We start from the raw sequence: 20,544 nt of genomic DNA on the forward strand, positions 1-20,544 counted from the left end.
TACTCTGAGAGATGAGCCAGAAAATGGCTTTCAACTATTTTGTTGCGTTGAAATGGGTGCAATGTGTATGTTCTTCCTATCTTCAAAGAAAAGGGCACTGTGTATTAAGATATGTAACTTCCAGAGCACACTTTCCAAGTGCTGAAATCTCAACTAACAATCTTAAATTGGTTGACAGAATAATTCTTCAAACACTCAAGATTCTGTAGTAGATATATTATTCAATTGCCAAATCACACCTAATGATTGACATTATGTTGTATGCTTTACATAGGCTGGCTGTGTACAGTCAATATCGTATTTGTTGTGAACATTTGAAGGGATATGCTGTTTGATGTAATCCTCCAGACTTTGGGATGTATGACTTACATAACTGACATCACACCAGCACTGAAATTCATATACCATGACTCAATTGTGTGACAGGGAGAACAGTATATTGGTTTTACAGCAGAATTCTCTTAGAGGCAAACAAGAATAATGTTGCTATGGCACTGATTATGGGGGTCTGGGTTGGACGCTGAGTCAACTGCATTAGCGGCAGTGCTTCACTGATCAGTGCTGAGGGAGCGCTGTACTCTTAGATGGTCAGTACTCAGGGAATACTGTTGCATCAGAATTAGTACTGAGGGAGTGCTACACTGACAGAGGGTTAGTACTGATGGAGTGCTACACTGACAGAGGGTTAGTACTGAGGAGTGGTGCACTGTCAGGCAGTCAGTGCTGAGGGAGTGTTACATTGTCAGAGGGTCAGTATTGAGGAATCATTGCACTGTCCAAAGGTCAGTACTGAGGGATTATTACATTTTCAGAGAGTCAGTACTAAGGGAGTGCTGCACTGTCAGAGCATCAGTTGTGAAGAAGTGCTACACTGTTAGAGGGTCAGTACTGAGGGAGTGTTACATTTTCAGAGGGTCAGTACAGTACTGAGGGAACTCTACACTTTCAGAGGGTCTGTGCTGAGGAAGTGTCACACCATTAGAGTTGTTGACTTTCAGATGGGACATTAATTCAAGCCACTCAGCTGCCTTCTCAGCTGGGTGTAAAAGATCCCACAGTTAATACTTTAAAAAAGGACAGCAGAATTAGCCTCCGCACCCTATCAATATTTATCTCTTAAATCAACATCACTGAACAAAAACAGGTTGACTGGCATTTATAACATTGCTATCTGTGGGATCTTGCTGTGCACTAACTAATTGTCATGTTTCCTACATTACAACACTGATTATGCTTCAAGGAGTATTTCTTTGGCTGTGATAGTCACTATAGAAGTGTACATTTGATGAACATTAATAGAGTAATACTGCAAAACTTCCCAAAGAAAGGTTTTATTCCTTATATGTTTAATATTCAGAATGGAATTGACAGCATCACAATTCTCCACCTCAAGGCACGACTGCAAAGAGGAAGCCAAGATGTTCTCCAGGAAGATAGCAAACAAGACAGCATTTGCTTATTCCCTGTAGAAACTGGCGTTGGAGATTAATTAATCAGAGCTCACAAAATGGAGCTGACTGCCTTGGTCTCCCAGATGGAATTGTTGTGAGCTGTGCAGGATAATGGAGGAAGAAGTGAAAAGAAAAATATAAAGAGGAGCATCAATTTAGCATTACATAGGTCCATGATACTGTTTATGTTCCATTCGAGCCTCCTGTGAAACGTCCTCATCCAAAATATAACTTTCTCGTCCTCTATTCCCCTCTCCTTCCTATGCTTATCTAGCCTCCTTTTCCATGCACTGTTCACTTCAACCACTCATGGTAGTGAGATCGACTTTCTTATGAATCTTTTGGAAAATATGTTTTTATTCCTGATTTCAATTACTTAGTGACTATCTTAAGCTGAGAGCCCCAAGTTTAAATCTTTACCCAAGTTGATCCACACTCTGTATCGGATCCATCAAAGCCATTAATAATATTATACATTTTAGGTCAGTCCTCTGCCTCCTCCTTTCAAAAGAATAAAGCCCCATCCTGTCCATACCTTCTGCCAGGTATGATCCTTACAGTTCTTGGACCAGCCTTGTTTTTATCTGATTCCCATGTTGAAAACAGGACAAGTCCTACCATAGACATACAACAAGGGATGTTGCACTCAGACGCATTGGCTGGATGTCTCTCTCCAACCATCTCTGAGGGCTCGGCTCTCAGTCTGACTCTTTCTTTTGAGGAACCACGTGCTTCCTGAGTGACTACTTAGAGCATTCGCTCACCTCCTCCTCCTTGTGACACCAGTTTCAGAAGATTCTGCACCATGTCTGCCAGCTCTTGCTGTTGTCTCTGCAAGCTGGTGTTGTTGACAGTAGCTCGGTTCAATCTTGCCTCTAGCTCATCGATGACCCGGCTCTGACGGAGGACCAGGTCTTGGAGGCTGCTCCTCTCCTGCCTCAGCGTCTCGACCTCCTCTTTACGTCGGCCTTCCATTTCTAGAAGTTTCTGTTCCAGAAAGCTGAGGAAGTGGAGATTAGAAGGATTGAAAAAAAGCAAGATTTTGCATTTGTATAGCACCTTTCATCACCTCCACTGGAGTTCCCAAATCCTTTAGAGCCAATTAAGTACTTTTTCAAGTGTTGTTACTGTTGTAATGTAGGAAACACAGCAGTGAACACTGCAAGATCCCATAAACAGCAATGCAATTCATAACCAGCTAATTTTGTTTTAGTGATGTTGGTTGAGGGATAAATATTGGCTGGGACACCAGGGAGAACTCTCTGTTCTTCCTCAAGATATATGCCATGAGATCATTTACCTGAGAAAGGGCATGGAGCCTCACTTTAACCCCTCATTTAATATGGAGCTAATATGCAATTTAGTATAGGATAGACTTGAGACATTTGACTTCACAAACTCCTAACATTCGCCTGTATCTGTGTTTTTGTTTTTGCTGCTGTTTACCTATTTACTTATCTATGCTATTTAACTCTGTGCTCTGCCTGTATTGCTCGCAAGACAAAGCTTTTCACTGTGCTTTGGTACATGTGACAATAAATTCAATTCAATTCAATTCACAACAAGGTACAGGTGACAGGCAAGTTGACAAGTTTATTGAACACAAAACATTAGTAATTTATACAATTTTAAGACCGCTGTTTACTGCAATATAACAAGGATGAGTTAACTCTCTGTCCAGTGCAAGTACACTGTCTTTGTATGCATATATTGTGGAGTAATTTACATTATTAATTCAGCGTGCAAATATTCTGCAGACATGGCTCTTTATAAATTTCAATACACATTTGGATTTTACTAGACTGCGGTCTACAGAGGAGTCCTGAGAATATGTAATATGACCCTGGATGAATAACAAATCACATTGTCTCACCACCTCAAGGTTTAAATTAGCACTTTCATTGCACAACAGATGTGGAGACAGGCAACAGATCAAATCAGCTTTATCGGAGTTTAGAATTGGTACAGGAGAATTACAAAGAGAAGGAAAAATGCTGATTATTTTTCAGCTGGCTGGATTCCTAGCCTGAACAATGGCAAATGAAAATAAAAGAGCTAGAAATGAGGGATCGGCTCTGATGCTTGATAGGGAGTCTGTAATATCAAGAGCCTGTAACGTGTACCCGTACTGATAGTTGATAAGGAGTTTGTACTGAGGCACCGTACTAATAGTTAAAATGGGAGTCTATACTGAGGGATCGTACTAGGGAGTCTGTATTGAGGGATTGTACTCAGGAGAAAGTGAGGACTGCAGATGCTGAAGATCAGAGCTGAAAATGTGTTGTTGGAAAAGCGCAGCAGGTCAGGCAGCATCTAAGGAGCAGGAGAATCGACGTTTCGGGCATGAGCCCTTCTTCAGGAATCAGGATTCCTGAAGAAGGGCTCATGCCCGAAACGTCGATTCTCCTGCTCCTTGGATGCTGCCTGACCTGCTGCGCTTTTCCAGGATCGTTACTGAGGGACCAGACTAGGGATCTATACTGAGGGATTGGAGCAGGGAGTCTGTACTGAGGTACCTATATTGATAGTTGATTGTAATAGGGGATCAGCATGGATATGTGATACAGAGCCCATAATAAGGGATCTGCACTGACATCCTGTTTTGTGGGATCTGTACTGATAGTTGTTAGATAATCTGCAATGAAACCTGAGGGGCAGGAATTCCATCGTAACTTGAAGAAACTGAACAGTTTAAAAGAAACCTAAATGAAGATAACATTGCCATATTTCAATGCATATTTCTTTAATCTGTTCTATGCTGTGCTGGTAAACAGCTTTAGGGAACATTACAATGGTCAGCTCTTGACAGAGAAGGAATTTTATTAAAGGCCTATAATTTTCAGATATGTAAACATCCAAAAAGCAATGTGTTTACTTTCTATGTAAACAAATATGTGCTTAACATGGAAACATGCAACATAATAAGATACTGCATTTTTTATATGTTATATCAGCACAAAATTGTTGGCAATCAATTTCCCTGGTTCAGACATCTCTCCAAACAAAAAAAAATCATCAGATGCTTTTTGTCCAATTTACCTTGATTCCAACCATCAACATTAAATCAGATTGTCTGTTTATTAATATTGCTGTTTGTGGGCACTTATGGTGAACACATTTGCTGCTGCATTTCCCAGACTGCAATAGTAACATGCCTCAAAAAGGTATTTCATTGGTAATATGGAACATTGGGATGTCCTGAGGTGGCAAATGTGGTTGAAAAATAGAAGTCTTTCTTCAAATGCAAGGCAATATATTAAATTCTCAGTCACCGCATTCTTTTTGCTTTAGTCATGTATCATTGGGAATAACGAAAACTAGGGCTGAGAAAGGAAAGTTCCAGAGCTACATCGAATACCACAGTAACAACGATTCTTAAAGTTGATATCAATCCAGAATTTAGAAATGACATTGGTAAGTAAAGTTCTCATCTGTCAAAATAATGCCCAAACTTGCTTAAGTGATCTTGGAAACAAACCAACTTTAATGAAGAAGTATCATATTTCCCTCTTTGAGAAAACTAAGTAATTTTTCAAAACCTGGGGATTTTCAAAGGCAATTTTTCATTAAATATTTCTTCATCATTGAGCTCTAGAATTCGATTAACTCTGCTCTGCTCCCTCCACCCAGTCACCAATTCAGGAACAATAAAGTGGTCAGCTTCACACCTCAGACGAGGAAACCTCAGACTAGAATTCTGACCACCTCCTTCTCTGCTTTTCCCTCCACTGCACTGAAATCTCAAAGTGCAGTTTCTTTATGCTTAGAGTGAGTTAACAATGTTCCATCCAGGGTATTTAAAACAGAAGTAACCAGAGGATGCTGACAAAGTGAGCAGAAATATTTCAGCATGGCTGCCAAACATTCCTGTATTGTTACCCTTGTGAAGTGCTCATTAACTCAAAGCACAGATTGATTAATGGCATCAAGTGCTGTGCGGGTTGCGCAAATGGGTTCTAGAAATAAAAACTGTCTCAGGTTCCAATTAAAGTTTTCTCTTCAAACTGTCCAATTTTTTTTTGTTAATTCCAAATGGTAGAATTGGTGCTTCATTGGAAGAAAATTTGTTGCGCAGCACAGAAACAGGCCACTTGGCCCAACTGGTTTATGTTCCTCCTCCCTCGCTTACTCAATTAGAATGTTCCTTTCCCCCTTCACCTGTACAGGATGCATTACACAGGAACCTAAAAGCCCCACGTAGCTCATGCACAACTCAATCCTTTGTAAGATATATGTTCCTTTTTCCCTTCACCTGTACCTTTCTCCTTACAGTTACTAACAAAGTTGTGGAACAAGTCAGGGCTGTTCATTAGGGATATTCTGCATGTGACAGACTTGTAATTTTGAGGTGAATCTGTACAGGATAAAATAACTTCACTATCTGTTTAATATTTAGTGTGGATGGATTCAGAGTGAACCATTGTGGTCTCTCAGTCCAAAGTTACTTCACTCATCCCTTTTTCTCCCAAATGACTGGTTGAAAATCCTCTTAGCTTCCATTATGGAATTAGTCAATAACATGGCAGTCTGGAGTCAAGGTTTAGTGCAGACTGGAGGCTAGGTGCCATCAGGAACTGGGGTGGAAGGACTGTTGTTCTGAACTTTTTATCTCTTTAATTTTTAATTCTTTTTTCCCAAAAACTTGTATTGAAGAATCTGTACCTTGGTACAATGTAACTAAGATGGTGCCGTTAAGTGTGACTTGTAAATTTTTCACTACTCATTTGAATGCGTGTGACAATAAAGCTAATCCAATTTAATGCAACATTATTCATTCTAATGAATAGCATTATACTTTCCATCTGAAGAACTCTCTGGGGTTGGTTGGTTGGAGGACAAATATTGAGGATGATCGACAAAAAAACTAGGGATTGAAATGAGGGGAAATAAAATGATGCAATGATCTGGAATGGGTGTCCTGGAGGGACTTAGATACAATAATAACTTTCAACAGGTAACTGAATAAATATTTCAAAGGGAAAATGTACAAGCCTTTGGGAAAAGAGCTGGAAACTGGTACTGATTGGATAGCACTTTCGCAAAGCTGACACAGACACAGACAGCTGAATGTCCTCCTTCTCCGTAATACAGTGCTGTGATTCAATGATGGAGCTAAACATCTGGTTGAGTTTAACTGAGGATGGTGTCAGTGTATGTGGGGTGTATTGGCTGTAATACACCCCTTTTACTTACTGCTGGAGAGAATTATGTCATAGCTGGTTCATACCCAATAGCATTGCAAGTTGCATTTAACTCTCTGGACATTCTCAAACATGAGGGATATTCTCTATATCAGCCATCCTATTCCTGTACAAAAAGAACTTGGACTCTCCTCATAACTTGCATTTTCTTGATTGACTTATTATCCACCGTCTGTATTCCCTTTGCTGGGTCACTGGTGCCACCTTCTCCTGTGAGTCAGAGAGTTGTGGGTTCATATCCAACCTCAAAATCCAGGCTAACACTCGCATGGCAAGACAGAAGAGCTGCTGCACAGTCAGAGGTGCTGTCTTTCTGATGATTTATTAAAATAAGATCCTACCTGCCTTCTGAGGTAGTAAAAGATTCAATGGCACTAATGAAAGAAGGGCTGCAGAGTTCTCCCTGGGTCAACATGTACTGTTTAAACCTATATCTTTAAAGAAATTATCTGGATAGAACACATGGCTGTTTGTGGAATCTCGTTGGGTGAAAATTAGCTGCTGTGTTTCCTACATTGTAACAGTGCCAACATTTCAGGAGTATATCATTGGCTGTCAAATTCTTTGAGCTATCCAAAATTTGTGAAAAATTATATAGAAATGGAAACTTTTGCTTTTCTTTCTGCTTGCTGAATGGTTGTTAGGCTCCAGTTCCAACTAATGCATTACACAGGAATCTAAAAGCCCGTATAGTTCATGCACAGCTCAATCCTTTGTAAGATATATGCATGGATGTGCAAAAAAATTTTAAAAGACCATACACCTAAATAAATCTCCCATGCACTCCAAGAAGCAATTGGGAGAACATTGGCCCTAATGATGTGACAACCGCAGATTGAGTCTGTAATAATGTAACTAGATATATTTTAGTTCAGGGAAGCTGACAATGGTCAAACTATCCACACCACTTGCAACAATTATTGCCTGATCTGTACAATGACAAATGAGCATTTTCTACTGAAGAAATTAGGATTTCCGTCGTCAACCCAAGGGTGAAACCTTTCCGTGCAAAACTTATGTTGGCAAATCAGAAGCCTGCTCAATTATTGAGGATTGCTCATTTGCCATCAGTCTTCTTGAGCTATTACCTAGTGTGAGATTCTCCCCACTTTTCTTTCAGAAATGGGAACTTTGTAAGCTGCCTCTTATCATCAAGCAGTGCAGTGTCAATGACTCAATCTCACAGATCGACGGAACCTACCTGTTCTTATCATGCAGCTTGTAGATCTCATTGGTTTGAAGAATCAGTTGTTTCTCCAGCTTGTATGTAAACAAGGAATTTTCCAAAAGCTGAATTTCGAGTCTTGAGGTTTGGTTCAAGACCTAAATGTAAGTTCATAAATCATTATTCCTGTGAATTACTTATTTTCTCTTAATAGCATGTCAGAATGAAACAGTTATTCACAGAAACTTTTTAAAGTAATTAATAATCAACAGCGATAAAAAGAACATGGCAAAATTCCTGTATTGTTGTTCATTATGCTACCATTTGGACAAGGAATGTACAGCTTTTATACATTTTTCGCATTGTGACAGCTGATCAAGGAACACTGGAATAGGAGGAGGCTGCTCAGCCCATCAAATCTGTTCTGGCATTCAATTAGATCATGATGGCTTGTATCTTTATTCAATAGACACACTTAGACTCTACAATCCTGGATATGCATTTCCATCATAACATTGCCATCACTCAGCCAAATGTGACATTGTGAGTGTTAACCTCAGTGTTTCTGGGTTAGGGATCCTATTCCCAACTCCCCAGCGACGCCCCCCCCCCCCCCCCCAGCACACAAAGGAAAACGTGTTCAGTGGGTATGGATAAACCCAGGCTGCATTCAGTTAATTTATTTCCGTGAATGGTCTTAGGTGTTCACATCCTAAGCTCATAAAGGATACTCACCAGATTGAATTTCTAATGGGTGATTGGGAAGTCATTTGGAAATGGTAATGCTGCATCAGAAAAGTTCAAACCATAAATCCAGCAAAAACCTGGAACTCTACACTGATCCACGGGCTGAAAGAATGTTTTAGGTGTCTGTACGAGTGACACTCTGAAACGGTTAATGATTGAGTGTGATTGGGCTGTGTGTGTCTATCTGTCTGCGTATGTGCATGTGTGTACATCTATGTGCAACTGTGAGAGTGTGTGTATCTGCTACCCAGGAATTAAGGCTGCTGGGTTGTGGCATGATGGTGGGAGGGCATGATGGTGGAGTCCAAAACAGTGAGGGGTGTAGGGAAGAGAAACTGGGAGCCAGTTAGCGGAGTCCCTCCAGAGAGCTCATTCCAAATCATTGCATCATTTTATTTCCTGAAGAAGGGCTTATGCCCGAAACTTCGATTCTCCTGTTCTTTTGATGCTGCCTGACCTGCTGCGCTCTTCCAGCAACACAGTTTTAAGCTCTGATCTCCAGCATCTGCAGTCCTCACTTTCTCCTAGTTGATTTTAACCTACTGCGAATCCTCTTGCAAGGATGCCTTCCTTGAAGAAGCTCTCCTCCTCCCTCTACATTCCTGAAGAAGGGCTTATGCCCGAAACATCGATTCCCTTGTTCTTTTGATGCTGCCTGACCTGCTGCGCTCTTCCAGCAACACAGTTTTAAGCTCTGATCTCCAGCATCTGCAGTCCTCACTTTCTCCTAGATCATTTTATTTCCCCTCATCTCAATCCCTAGTTCTTTCGTCAATCATCCTCAATGTTTGTCCTCTAGTCACCAACCAACCCCAGAGAGTTCTTCAGATGGAAAATATAATGCTATTTGTTAGAATGATTGATGTTACATTAAATTGAATTAGCTTTATTGTCACATGTACTCAAATGAGTACAGTGAAGAGTTTACAAGTCGCACTAACAGCACCATTTTAGGTACATGGTACCTCGATACAGATTCTTCAATATAAGTTTTTAGGGAAAAAATATTTTAAAAATAAGGAAATAAAAAGTTCAGAACAACAGTCCTTCCACCCCGGTTCCTGCTGGCACTTTGGCATCATCTTAAAGTGGGAGTTTTTACATTTATGGGTTAATTCTTCATTTCTTCATCTCTGACAACAAGCTCGCCATTCCAGTCCCCACCAACCCCAACCCACACAGAAAGAGTTGAAAAATAAATGACTAAATGTGATGAGTATTACATGTTAATACAAAGACTATGAAAATCGACCCGTTCCTTCAGGACCAGCTTTAGAATCCCCACAATCTTAAACTATTTATTGACATTTTCCTCAGCTTTGTTTCCGTGCCAGTTGGGCTGATCACTCTCACAAACCAACTTAAACAAAATTCTTACAATATGCTGTAACCAGATAAAGATACCAGAGACATATTTGCAAGAATCACTCAGACTTGTGTGATCTCTGCCAGTGAATGTTTTTTAAGGCTCTTATTTAATTTGGAATGAGGTGCTAAAGAGTGTGTGTGTGTGTTATTTTGGCCCAGTTTAAGCATGAAACTCTGAAGCATGTTGTAGCTCTTGCAGCAGCTGATTGATCCTTCCTCCCAAACACTTCCCCCCTCCCCCCCCCCCATCAACAACATTTCACTCCCGCCATCCCCAGTGGGATCTTACCTGTGTTTCCACATCTGTGAGTCTGCGTGTTTGCTCTGCTGACTGACTCAGCAGATTGGTACCAATCTCCAGGATAGTAGCTGTGTGATTCTGAACGGCAGTCTGCTGGATCTGAACCATCTCGGCCTTCATATTCTCCTGGATATAATTCTCCAGCTGCAACGAGGTCATTTGAAAAGTCTTTAAATATCTAGCCTTTTCTGAAATAAACTCAGTATGATTACTGGGCAAAGTGCAGCAAGTAGCAAAAACTTGCTTCTTTGTGACAGCTTTCTCAACATTCCCTATCCATTCAATGAAATTTGGAAGCGTAGTCAATTTGGTAATGGAGAAAACATGGCTGCCAAATTGCACACAACAAAATCACACAAACAGAAATATTAGATTATCAGTTAGTGTTAAGTACTGGTTCTCAAAAATGAAATGATTACGTTTGAGCCTTGCAGTATTTTTGAATTACCCGAGGGCATGAGGTGCCTCCAAATCCCCGCTGCTTTTCCCACGTAATGCCTCAGCCAAACAGAGTTGACTTGCCAACCAATCAATACACTTTTCTCCTGCAGTATAAATTGCTGCAGTCATTCAAATTATGGCATGCTTTTGTTTATCTAAAGCATGCAAGGCGAGGAGATCCAGTAACATGTCTCTCTTTTCAGAAATACCAGCAGAATCTGCCTGTATAGAGGATGTTAAGACTATACTGGGCATTGTGGAAAGAGTAGCATTCTCTTAGACAGGGTTCTGAAAGAGACTAGTCTAAAGATGAGTAATCTGTGTAGCACCTCCTTTCTAGTTTTAACAATGTAATTATTACCAACGTGGACAATGACAACTGGATCACTCCTCTCTTACTCCATGTTACTCTCTGGCCACAAGGAGTCTTTAACCCTGGCACAGGGTAGGCAGCATGCCTTTCAAACTCATGCTCACAGGTATAGAGAACATTATCTATCCTCCTAATGATACCATTCCTGACCACTACTACATTTTCCTATTTCGTCCACTCTACTTGAACAGCTCCCTGTATTCAGGTATAATGACCAGTTTCCTCACCTTCGTCCCAGTCCTCACTCAGTTATCAAGATCTTGTAATTGTTGGATAACTGCAGTGGCTAAGATTGCTTGAGAGCTGCCCCCATACCTGCCTCACCTACAATCACACCTTCCTGTTCTTGATCATAGTACACGTTTGAATGACCAAGTTTAAGAGGTATGACAGCTTCCTAGACTTCAGCCCTGCCCGATGTAGTGCAGTATCTCAGTTCGGACCCTAGCTCCTCAATTTGGATCTAAAGTTGCTTGGGCTGTAGATACTTGCTACATTTCTGGATAGAATCGATCATATGGTATCCAGCAGCTCCCACACGCTGCAAATACAATATATCATCCAGTTTGCTATCTCTATTTTATTTGTTATTAATTAATCACATTGCTATCACTGCTATTATCATTTGAAGAATCTCCATTCTTTACACTATCTTGTATTTTTTTATATACCAGCATCAATCTTATACCTATCAAGCAATTTATAAGAAAAGGAGAGAAAAAAAGACTAGAGACCTGAAAACAAACTGACAATTATTACTTACAAGACTAGAAATACTCACCAATCCTATTCACCAATCAGCTGCCTTGTTCAGGCGAAAGCAACCAAGTATGTCTCTCCTTCCTCTGCTAAACTTGAGATGCACAACTGCAGCACTCTATTACACAAGTCACACTAAATTGGCTACTTATATATGCACGAAACATAATAGGCTAATTGGAGCCGGTTTTTCTTTAAGACTAACTCATTAAGTTCTAATCACTTTATAGGAGACAATTGCTATAGTTTGCCTCAAAGTCTTCTCTCTTGCAAGAAGCTTGAGCTGATTCCAGCAGTAGCAGAAAGCGATATCCATTCTTGCTATCTGGAAGTTTTACAGTCAGCTATGAGGTACATACCTTCATAGAAAATAGGAACAAGAGTTGGCTATTTGGCCCCTCGAGTCTGCTTCACCACTCAATACAATCATAGCTGGTTATCCTTCTTAGTACCGTGCTCTCACTTTCACCCCATTCCCTTTGATCCCTTTATTTTGAAGAACTATATCTTTCTCCTTCTTGAAAACATTCAATGTTTTTCCTTCAACTGCTTTGTGTGGCAGAGAATTTCAAAGATTCACCACTCTGGATGAAGAAATTTCTCTTCATCTCAGTCCAAATTGACCAACCCCATATCCTTGACTGTGACTTTTGGTTCTGGACTCCCTGGTCCTTGGGAACATTCTTTCTACATTTGCCCTGTCCCGTCCTATTGGAATTTAAAGGCTTGTGAGAAATCCCCCCTCATTGTTCTAAACTCAAGTAAATATTGTTCTAACCAATCCACATTTCCTTCAATATCAACCCTGCCATTCCTGGAGTCAGTCTGGTAAAACTTTGTGGCAATCCCTCCACAACCAAAACATTATTCCTCAGATAAGGAGACAAAAACTGCAGACAATACTCCAGGTATGGTCTCACCATGGCTTTTACAATTATCGAGGAGAAAGTGAGGTCTGCAGATGCTGGAGATCAAAGTTGAAACTTTATTGCTGGAACAGCACAGCAGGTCAGGCAGCATCCAGGGAACAGGAGATTCGACGTTTCGGGCACAGGCCCCTCTTCAGGAATGAGCAGAGAGTGTTCAGCAGGAGAAGATAAAAGGTAGGGAGGAGGGACTTGGAGGAGGGGCGTTGAAAATGTGATAGGTGGAAAGAGGTCAAGTTGAGGGTGATAGGTCGGAGTAGGATGGAGGCGGAGAGGTCAAGGAGAAGACTGCAGGTCAGGAAGGCGGTGCCGGGCTGGAGGGATTCGGCTGAGACAAGGTGGGGGGAGGGGGGATGAAGAAACTGGTGAAGTCCAAGTTCATCCCCTGTGGTTGGAGGGTTCCCAGTCGGAAGATAAGACGCTCCTCCTCCGACCGTCGCGTTGTTGTGGTTTGGCGGTGGATGAGTCCAATGACCTGCATATCCTCGGTGGAGTGGGAGGGGGAGTTGAAATGCTGTGCTACAGGGTGGTTGGGTTGGTTCGTCCGGGTGGCCCAGAGGTGCTCTCTGAATCGCTCCGCAAGCAGGCGGCCTGTCTCCCCAATATAGAGGAGGCCACACCGGCTGCAGCGGATGCAGTAGATGGTGTGGGTGGAGGTGCAGGTGAATCTGTGGCGGAAGTTTCCTTTGGGGCCTTGGAGAGAAGTGAGGGGGGAGGTGTGGGCGCAAGTGTTGCACCTCCTGCGGTTGCAAGGGAAGGTGCCAGGAGTGGAGGTTGGGTCGGTGGGGGGTGTGGATCTGACAAGGGAGTCGCGGAGGGAGTGGTCTCTACGGAAAGCTGATAGGGGAGGACCGCCAAACCACAACAACGCGACGGTCGGAGGAGGAGCGTCTTATCTTCCGACTGGGAACCCTCCAACCACAGGGGATGAACTTGGACTTCGCCAGTTTCTTCATCCCCCCTCCCCCCACCTTGTCTCAGCCGAATCCCTCCAGCCCGGCACCGCCTTCCTGACCTGCAGTCTTCTCCTTGACCTCTCCGCCTCCATCCTACTCCGACCTATCACCCTCACCTTGACCTCTTTCCACCTATCACATTTCCAACGCCCCTCCTCCAAGTCCCTCCTCCCTACCTTTTATCTTCTCCTGCTGAACACTCTCTGCTCATTCCTGAAGAAGGGCCTGTGCCCGAAACGTCGAATCTCCTGTTCCCTGGATGCTGCCTGACCTGCTGTGCTGTTCCAGCAATAAAGTTTCAACTTTTACAATTATCAGCAAGACATCCTGTATGGCTATCCTCTTGCTATGAAAGCCAACATTCCACTTGCCCTCTTCATGTCGAATACACCTGCATGCTTATTTTCAGTGACTGCTGTAGAAGACTCCCAGCCCTCATTGCACCTCTCCATTTCCCAATTTGTTTCAATCTGATAATAATCCATTTTCCTGTTTTTGCTACCAAAATGGATAATCTCATATTCAACCACATTATACTTCATCTGTCATGCATTTGTCCATGTATTCAACTCATCCAAATCACAGAGAAGCTTTCTTCATCCTCCTAACATTCATTCTCCCAGTTAATTTTGTGCTGTCTGATAACTTATATTCATTACATTTAACTCCCTCATCTAAATCATTAGTATATATACAGTGAATATCTTGAGTCTAAGTATTGATTCCTATGGTACCTCACTAGTCACTGGCTGTTGCTCAGAAAATGACCCATTTATTCCTATTGCTTGTTTTCTGTCTGTTAGCCAGTCCCCTATGTCAAAAAGTGTGGTACTGGAAGAGCACAGCCAAAGAATCTTTTGGGGCCTTGGATGGAGGTGAGGACGGATCCTTCCATATCCAGCAGAAATTTTCCTGCACCGCCAAAGACTTTATCTGCTGCGTCCGTTGCTCTCAATGTGGTCTTCTCTACATTGGAGAGACAGGACACCAACTTGCGGAACGTTTCACAGAACATCTCTGGGACACATACATTAAACAACCCCACCGTCCCGTGGCCGACCACTTCAACTCCCCCTCCCACTCTGCCAAGGACATGCAAATCCTGAGTCGCCTTCACTGCCAAATCCTAGCCACCTGACGACTGGAGGAAGAAAGCCTCATCTTCTGCCTTAGGACGCTCCAACCACACAGGATCAATGCCAATTTTACCCGTTTTCTCAAATCTCCTCCCCTCACCTTGTCCCAGATCCAACCCTCCAACTCAGCACTGCCCTCTTGAACTGTCCTATCTGTCCATTTTCCTTCCTACCTATCTGCTCCACCATCCACTCTGATCTATCCCCATCACCCCAACCTTCACCTACCTATTGCCTTCTCAATTACTTTCACCCCCAGCCCCCCCTCCGATTTATCACTCATCCCCCTTGGGACCCCGCCGTCCATTCCTGATGAAGAGCTTATGCTTGAAACATCGACTTTCCTGCTCTTTGGATGAGGTCTGACTGGCTGTGCTTTTCCAGTGCCACACGTTTTGACTGTGATCTCCAGTATCTGCAATCCTCACTTTCTCCCAGTTCTCTATCTATATCAGTCAATTATAGACAATCCCATGTGCTTTAATTTTACATGCTAATCTCTTATGTAGGATCTTATTTAAATGTTCAAGTAAACCACATTCACTGGTTTCCCTTTATCAATTCTATTAGTTATATCTTTGAAAAATTTCAATAGATTTGTCAAGCATGATTTCCTTTTTGTGCATCCATGCTGACTCTCCTTTAAGTTCCCTGGCTAACGTACACTTAACCCAGCCCTGGCTTTGTACTTGATAATCCTCACATATCCTTGGTGTAACTTGTCCAGAATATCTTGTCTCTGAGGCTGGAATGGCTGGCCTTTCTTCAAACACCAGCAGAATTGGTATTCATGGTCAACCAACTGGCATATGATCTGGCCAATACTAATAAGTTTTCAATCTTTCCTTTGTTGTTTCTACTGTAATTGATTGAGCATGTTTACCTTGCTGGTTACTATATCACTGTGGCATGAGTATACAATTCAATCTCATGAAGAAATTCCTTGTCATTTGTTGTAAATCTGTCAAATGTTCACTCTGGAGACTGTATCCAACATCATTAGTAGCTTTTCCTGTACATATTTTATCACATTGTCCAGCCTCGAGAGACAGAATTAGAATCTCTGTACATGTAGAGTTACCCTTGTTCACTCTTCATCATTTATTATGGAACTCAATTGTTTATGGTCCATCTCCTTGAGCACATTCAGACCAATGTCTGAACATTTCTTTGTATGCTCATATAACCAGAGAGCTACCACCTTTACAACTATGTAATGTCTCTTAGAGTCTGACAATGCTCTGGAGGCACAATATACCGATTTCCAACAACCATCTCGTTACTTCTGTACTTTGTAGCAGAAACATAGCTGCTGTGAAAGTTGGAAAGGATGGATTGTGGTAGATCAGGGACATCTGTGGATGTTAGGATGACCTTGATCTTTTGGAAAGCATCCTCCTGATGTGAGACCCAGTATCCTCCCTGTGCCTTCCTGAGGAGTTGCTTCAAGGATTCAGTCGCTATTGCCAAATGAGGCAGAATATTTCACCAATTATTTACCATACCTAGAAATCCTTGTATATCATGAACTGACTGAGGCATTAATTAACAACCTTCATTTACTGTCGACCTGGCATTACTCCATTCTTGCCAACATTCTGTCCCAAGGAATGAATAGATTCCTTGGAAAATTCACACTTGTTGAGGATAAGCCTATCTTCCTGTAGGCATTTCAAACCTGTATGGAGCTTCTGATCATATCTCTCAGCTGTTTTTCTGTGTATCATCCACTGTGTTGAGCTGTGTTAGGTCAATGCATATTTGATTGGTTTTGTCACCAGAGAAATTATGCCCCATCTGGCTATTTCTTCAATTTGCTTCTGAACTTGATTCATTAATGAATGTGAAATCTTCCTGGGTATCTAGACAAATAAATTTCTTTTAACATGATGCAGCATCTAGCATTAAGTTTTCCCTAATTCTGTGAACAATTTATGGTAGCCTTTCTCAAAGGTACTCCTGTTCTGTACAACTTCTTCATCCTTTTAAACAAGGTTGAGGGCAAACATGAAATCTTGCTCAAGAATGATGTTTCCTGACTATGAATGATGTATGCACTCTCACTATCTCACACACTGTTTTGCAGGTTCCCTTGTAATGGGGCGGCATGGTGGCTCAGTGGTTAGCACTGCTGCCTCACAGTGCCAGGGACCCAGGTTTGTTTCCAGCCTCGGGCGACTGTCTGTGTGGAGTTTGCACATTCTCCCTGCGTCTGCGTGGGTTTCCTCCCACAGTCCAAAGATGTGCAGGTCAGGTGAATTGGTCATGCTAAATTTCCCGTACAGTTAGGTGCATTAGTTAGTGGGAATGGGTCTGGGTGGGTTACTCTTCGGAGGGCTGGTGTGGACTAGTTGGGCCAAAGGGCCTGTTCCCACACTGAAAGGGAATCTAATCTAATATCACACTCTAGGGAGTTACGCCACATGGACTTTGTAGTTTTATCTCTGTAGCCTGTAACTTCTGTTTCTTCTTCCATGATATACAAACTGGCAGGGCAGTGGTCATCACCCTTGTGTCAGATTTGAAATTGGTGACACTCATTGACACAAACAGGTTATCTAAAACTCAAGTTGTTTGGATCCCAATTTCCCCTACAATAGCATTGGGTATTTTCTTTTCTAATTCTGGAGGTTCTATCACATTAATGCCTTTGTATGAGTAACCTTTAACCTTTTGCTGGTTTGAAACTTCATCCTAATTCTACACAGCCTCTACAAGTTACCTGCACTTCTCCAGATGTAGCATTATTTTGTCATAACTGGTCACTGCTTGTGTTTGTAAGGCTTTTATGATCCACAGCACTGATGCTGACTCTTAGTATTTGTTCTTTGAAAAACTCTTTATTTTAGCTTGCCATGTGTGTTTTTAAACCACAAAGTGGATGGGTTCTGTTGCTCTTCAATAAAAAGATTGTCCTTTTGTCTGTATTTCTTCTTGGTTGCTGCCTCCAGAACAATTTAAACATCTTTCTCTAAAGTCAAATCTTCTTTTGACTGAATCAAAACTGACAAAGACTCATCAATAATTCCAATAACAATTCCAACTCTTATGACTTGTGTTTTCAATGCTCCATTGTCACAGTTTTCAACAGACCTATAGATATCAATATTGAAATTCTTTATGGATTCCTTTGGATGCGGAGCTCTTCCATCAAATTTTGTTCTTTCAAGAATTTTAGTATTTGTCAAAAAATTTTTGTTGAACATCTTCAGCAGAAAGTATATTGGTTTGTAGCATCATCAGCATTGCCATTGTGAATGCAATAGTGTCTATTTACTTGTTCCGTTTATGATTATGTATTTAAGTTGAAATCAATTCTGTATCTTCGGGAACGTTTTCTCCAAGGTTTTCAATGCTATGCTTGATTTTGGGCCTACTTTGATATTAAATCTTGCAGGTAGTATTATTTTCCTTACATGTCTTCCTATTGTGATTATTTATTTTTCTTTCTTTTAAGCTTTTCAATTCTGCAGTATCTCAATGGTGCTATATGCTGTTTTGTTTCAACATGTGAATAGAGGGCAGCCATAGGCCATTCAGCCCCACAGGCCTGCTCCATTCATGGCTGGCTTGATTGTAAGCCTCTTCAGGATGAGAGTTCCAAAGATGCAAACACTTGTCAGAAAAGTCACCTCTCCTCTTGTTTAAAATTGGTGGCTCCTTAGTATTAAACAGGGATCCCTGGTACTAGATTCTTCTCTAAGAAGAAACATCTTCTCCACATCGACACTGTCAAAACCCCAGGATTTTGTATGTTTCAATGAACTCATCTCTTGCTCTTCTAAGTCCTAACAGGTACAAGTTTAGCCAGTCCAACCTTCCTTCATAACATAACCCACTCATTCCAGTTATTGCTGTAAATAGCAATGCTGTTTTTATTTTCCTTGCTTTAAGGCATTCAAACTGTGCAGTAAAGCAACATTGTGTTGTTTTCCTTCTTTTAAAGCCTTTAATTCTGTTAAGTAGAAATGCTATACAGTGGTCTTCCTGTGTTCTTGCCGTCAAAATGGAGATTTCTCACTTTTTCCCAAGCAAAATGGATGATTTTCCACCTCTTCATAGTCAATTACATATCCTTTTCTACAATTTGCCCAACTAAAACCTTGTGCTTGCAGGATTACACCCAAAAAGAACTCTCTGTTCAGTCATGTTTGACAAAGATTGAGCAGAAAACATTAGAATCTTCTTTTCAGGAAATTTTCCAGAATATACAAAGCCAAGATTCTTCTACAAAAGAAATAATAAACTCCGAGAGAAATCCCGTCTCAGTGGGATTTGGACCAGAAAATAGTTTAATCACTTCACTAAGTTCTTAAAGAGCTGAAAACTTGTTGAATTGGGTGTGAATGATGATTTGGCTTTTATACTCATTGAAGTTTCATCTACAATGCACAAGAGTGAATACTGTCCACTTGTCTGGGTGAGTGCAGCTTCAGGAACACTCAAAAATGTCTATATTTCAAATCCATTAATTGAATCCAATGCTTATTTGAATCAATAGCCAAGATAACTAGCCCGGCCCTCTGGATTACGAGTCCATTGACCATAGCACTACACCATTGACTCCCTTGTTTGTGTCTGAAAAGCTGTTTCCAGTAGGGCAACTCAGCAATCAGTACCGAATCCCTTGCTGATTTAAACATAAATGTAGCTTGGTATGATTAAAATGCTTGCAGCTGATTCTAAATTTGGCTAAATAGTTGCTAGTGAGGACAAAAGCAGGAAGGTATCAATGAGCAGAAAAATGGCAAATATAATTCAGTCTAGCAGCATTCAAGTTCTGCTGTACGAAGAGACTGATTTTAAGATCTCTTGTTAAACTGTACATTGTGTACAAATGTGAGAAATATATCTCTTTTAGATTCTCAAATACTTGAAACAACATGTACAATCTCCTATTGCCTCCACTGTAGATGAAATATAATGGACAGAAAGTCTGTTAGGCCCAGCTAGTCTATGCTGGTGCAGATATTCTATAAGGGTTCCTCCCACACTCGCCTATCTTATACTGTCAGCATATCCGCCCATTCCTTCAGGAGAGTATTCATTGATAGCCATAACAAATATCATTGCTTGTTGTAACAACCTATCTAGTTTAAGAAAATGTCCTTTAGGAAAGGAAATATGCCTTCCTTATCTGGTCTAGATGACGTGTGACTGCAATCCCACAGTAATCAGATTGACTCTTGACAGCTTTCTATTAAGTCACTCAGTTCAAGGACTGCAAATTGCTCCCCACTGTTGCTCACATTCAGAAGATGCTCAAAGGACACACCCATCAGCCTGAATATTTTGCTCTATGCCACTGAGTGAATTTTGTGTGCAACTTGCCACCTGCCCTTAGATCCTACTTTTCTGACTAGTATGACATGTCAGACCCTTTCAAAGTCCATGTACACTACATCAAAGCATCTTCTACCCATTATCTTTTAAAAAAATTCAAGGGAGTTCTTTCCTTAACAAATCCATGCTGATTATTCTTGATTAACCTGTGGCTCTCTAAGTGACAATTCATAGCTTTTCTCACAACTTTGTGCAGTCAGTTGTTCAGGCAATTTCCACCTCTCTTTTGAAAGGAGAGTAAAATATTGTTAGTCCTTCCCAACATGCCTGTACCAAAGGACACGGTAAATGATCATCTGGATGTTAATCCAATTGGGTGCTGGGAGAAAGATTCAGGTCTGATATCTGCTGAGACAGGATTGGATCCAGTGGGGAGG

At 41.3% G+C, this 20,544-nt stretch overlaps 1 protein-coding gene across 1 annotated transcript in view; it reads right to left on the bottom strand.

Annotated features, from left to right (window-relative positions):
• LOC122549249 (angiopoietin-1) overlaps positions 1-20,544 on the bottom strand; it is a 209,952-nt gene that overhangs the window by 66,981 nt on the left and 122,427 nt on the right. Inside the window, exons 2-4 of the mRNA XM_043688739.2 lie at positions 10,222-10,377; positions 7,854-7,975; positions 2,216-2,451 (exon numbers count right to left, since the gene is read on the bottom strand). Of these exons, the coding sequence (XP_043544674.2) occupies positions 2,216-2,451; positions 7,854-7,975; positions 10,222-10,377 (514 nt within the window). The remainder of the gene's footprint in view (positions 1-2,215; positions 2,452-7,853; positions 7,976-10,221; positions 10,378-20,544) is intronic.

Source organism: Chiloscyllium plagiosum, unplaced genomic scaffold, assembly GCF_037043375.1.
Source record: "Chiloscyllium plagiosum isolate Xiang-an unplaced genomic scaffold, Cpla_swu_hap1 HiC_scaffold_4, whole genome shotgun sequence".
Lineage (NCBI taxonomy): Eukaryota > Metazoa > Chordata > Chondrichthyes > Orectolobiformes > Hemiscylliidae > Chiloscyllium > Chiloscyllium plagiosum.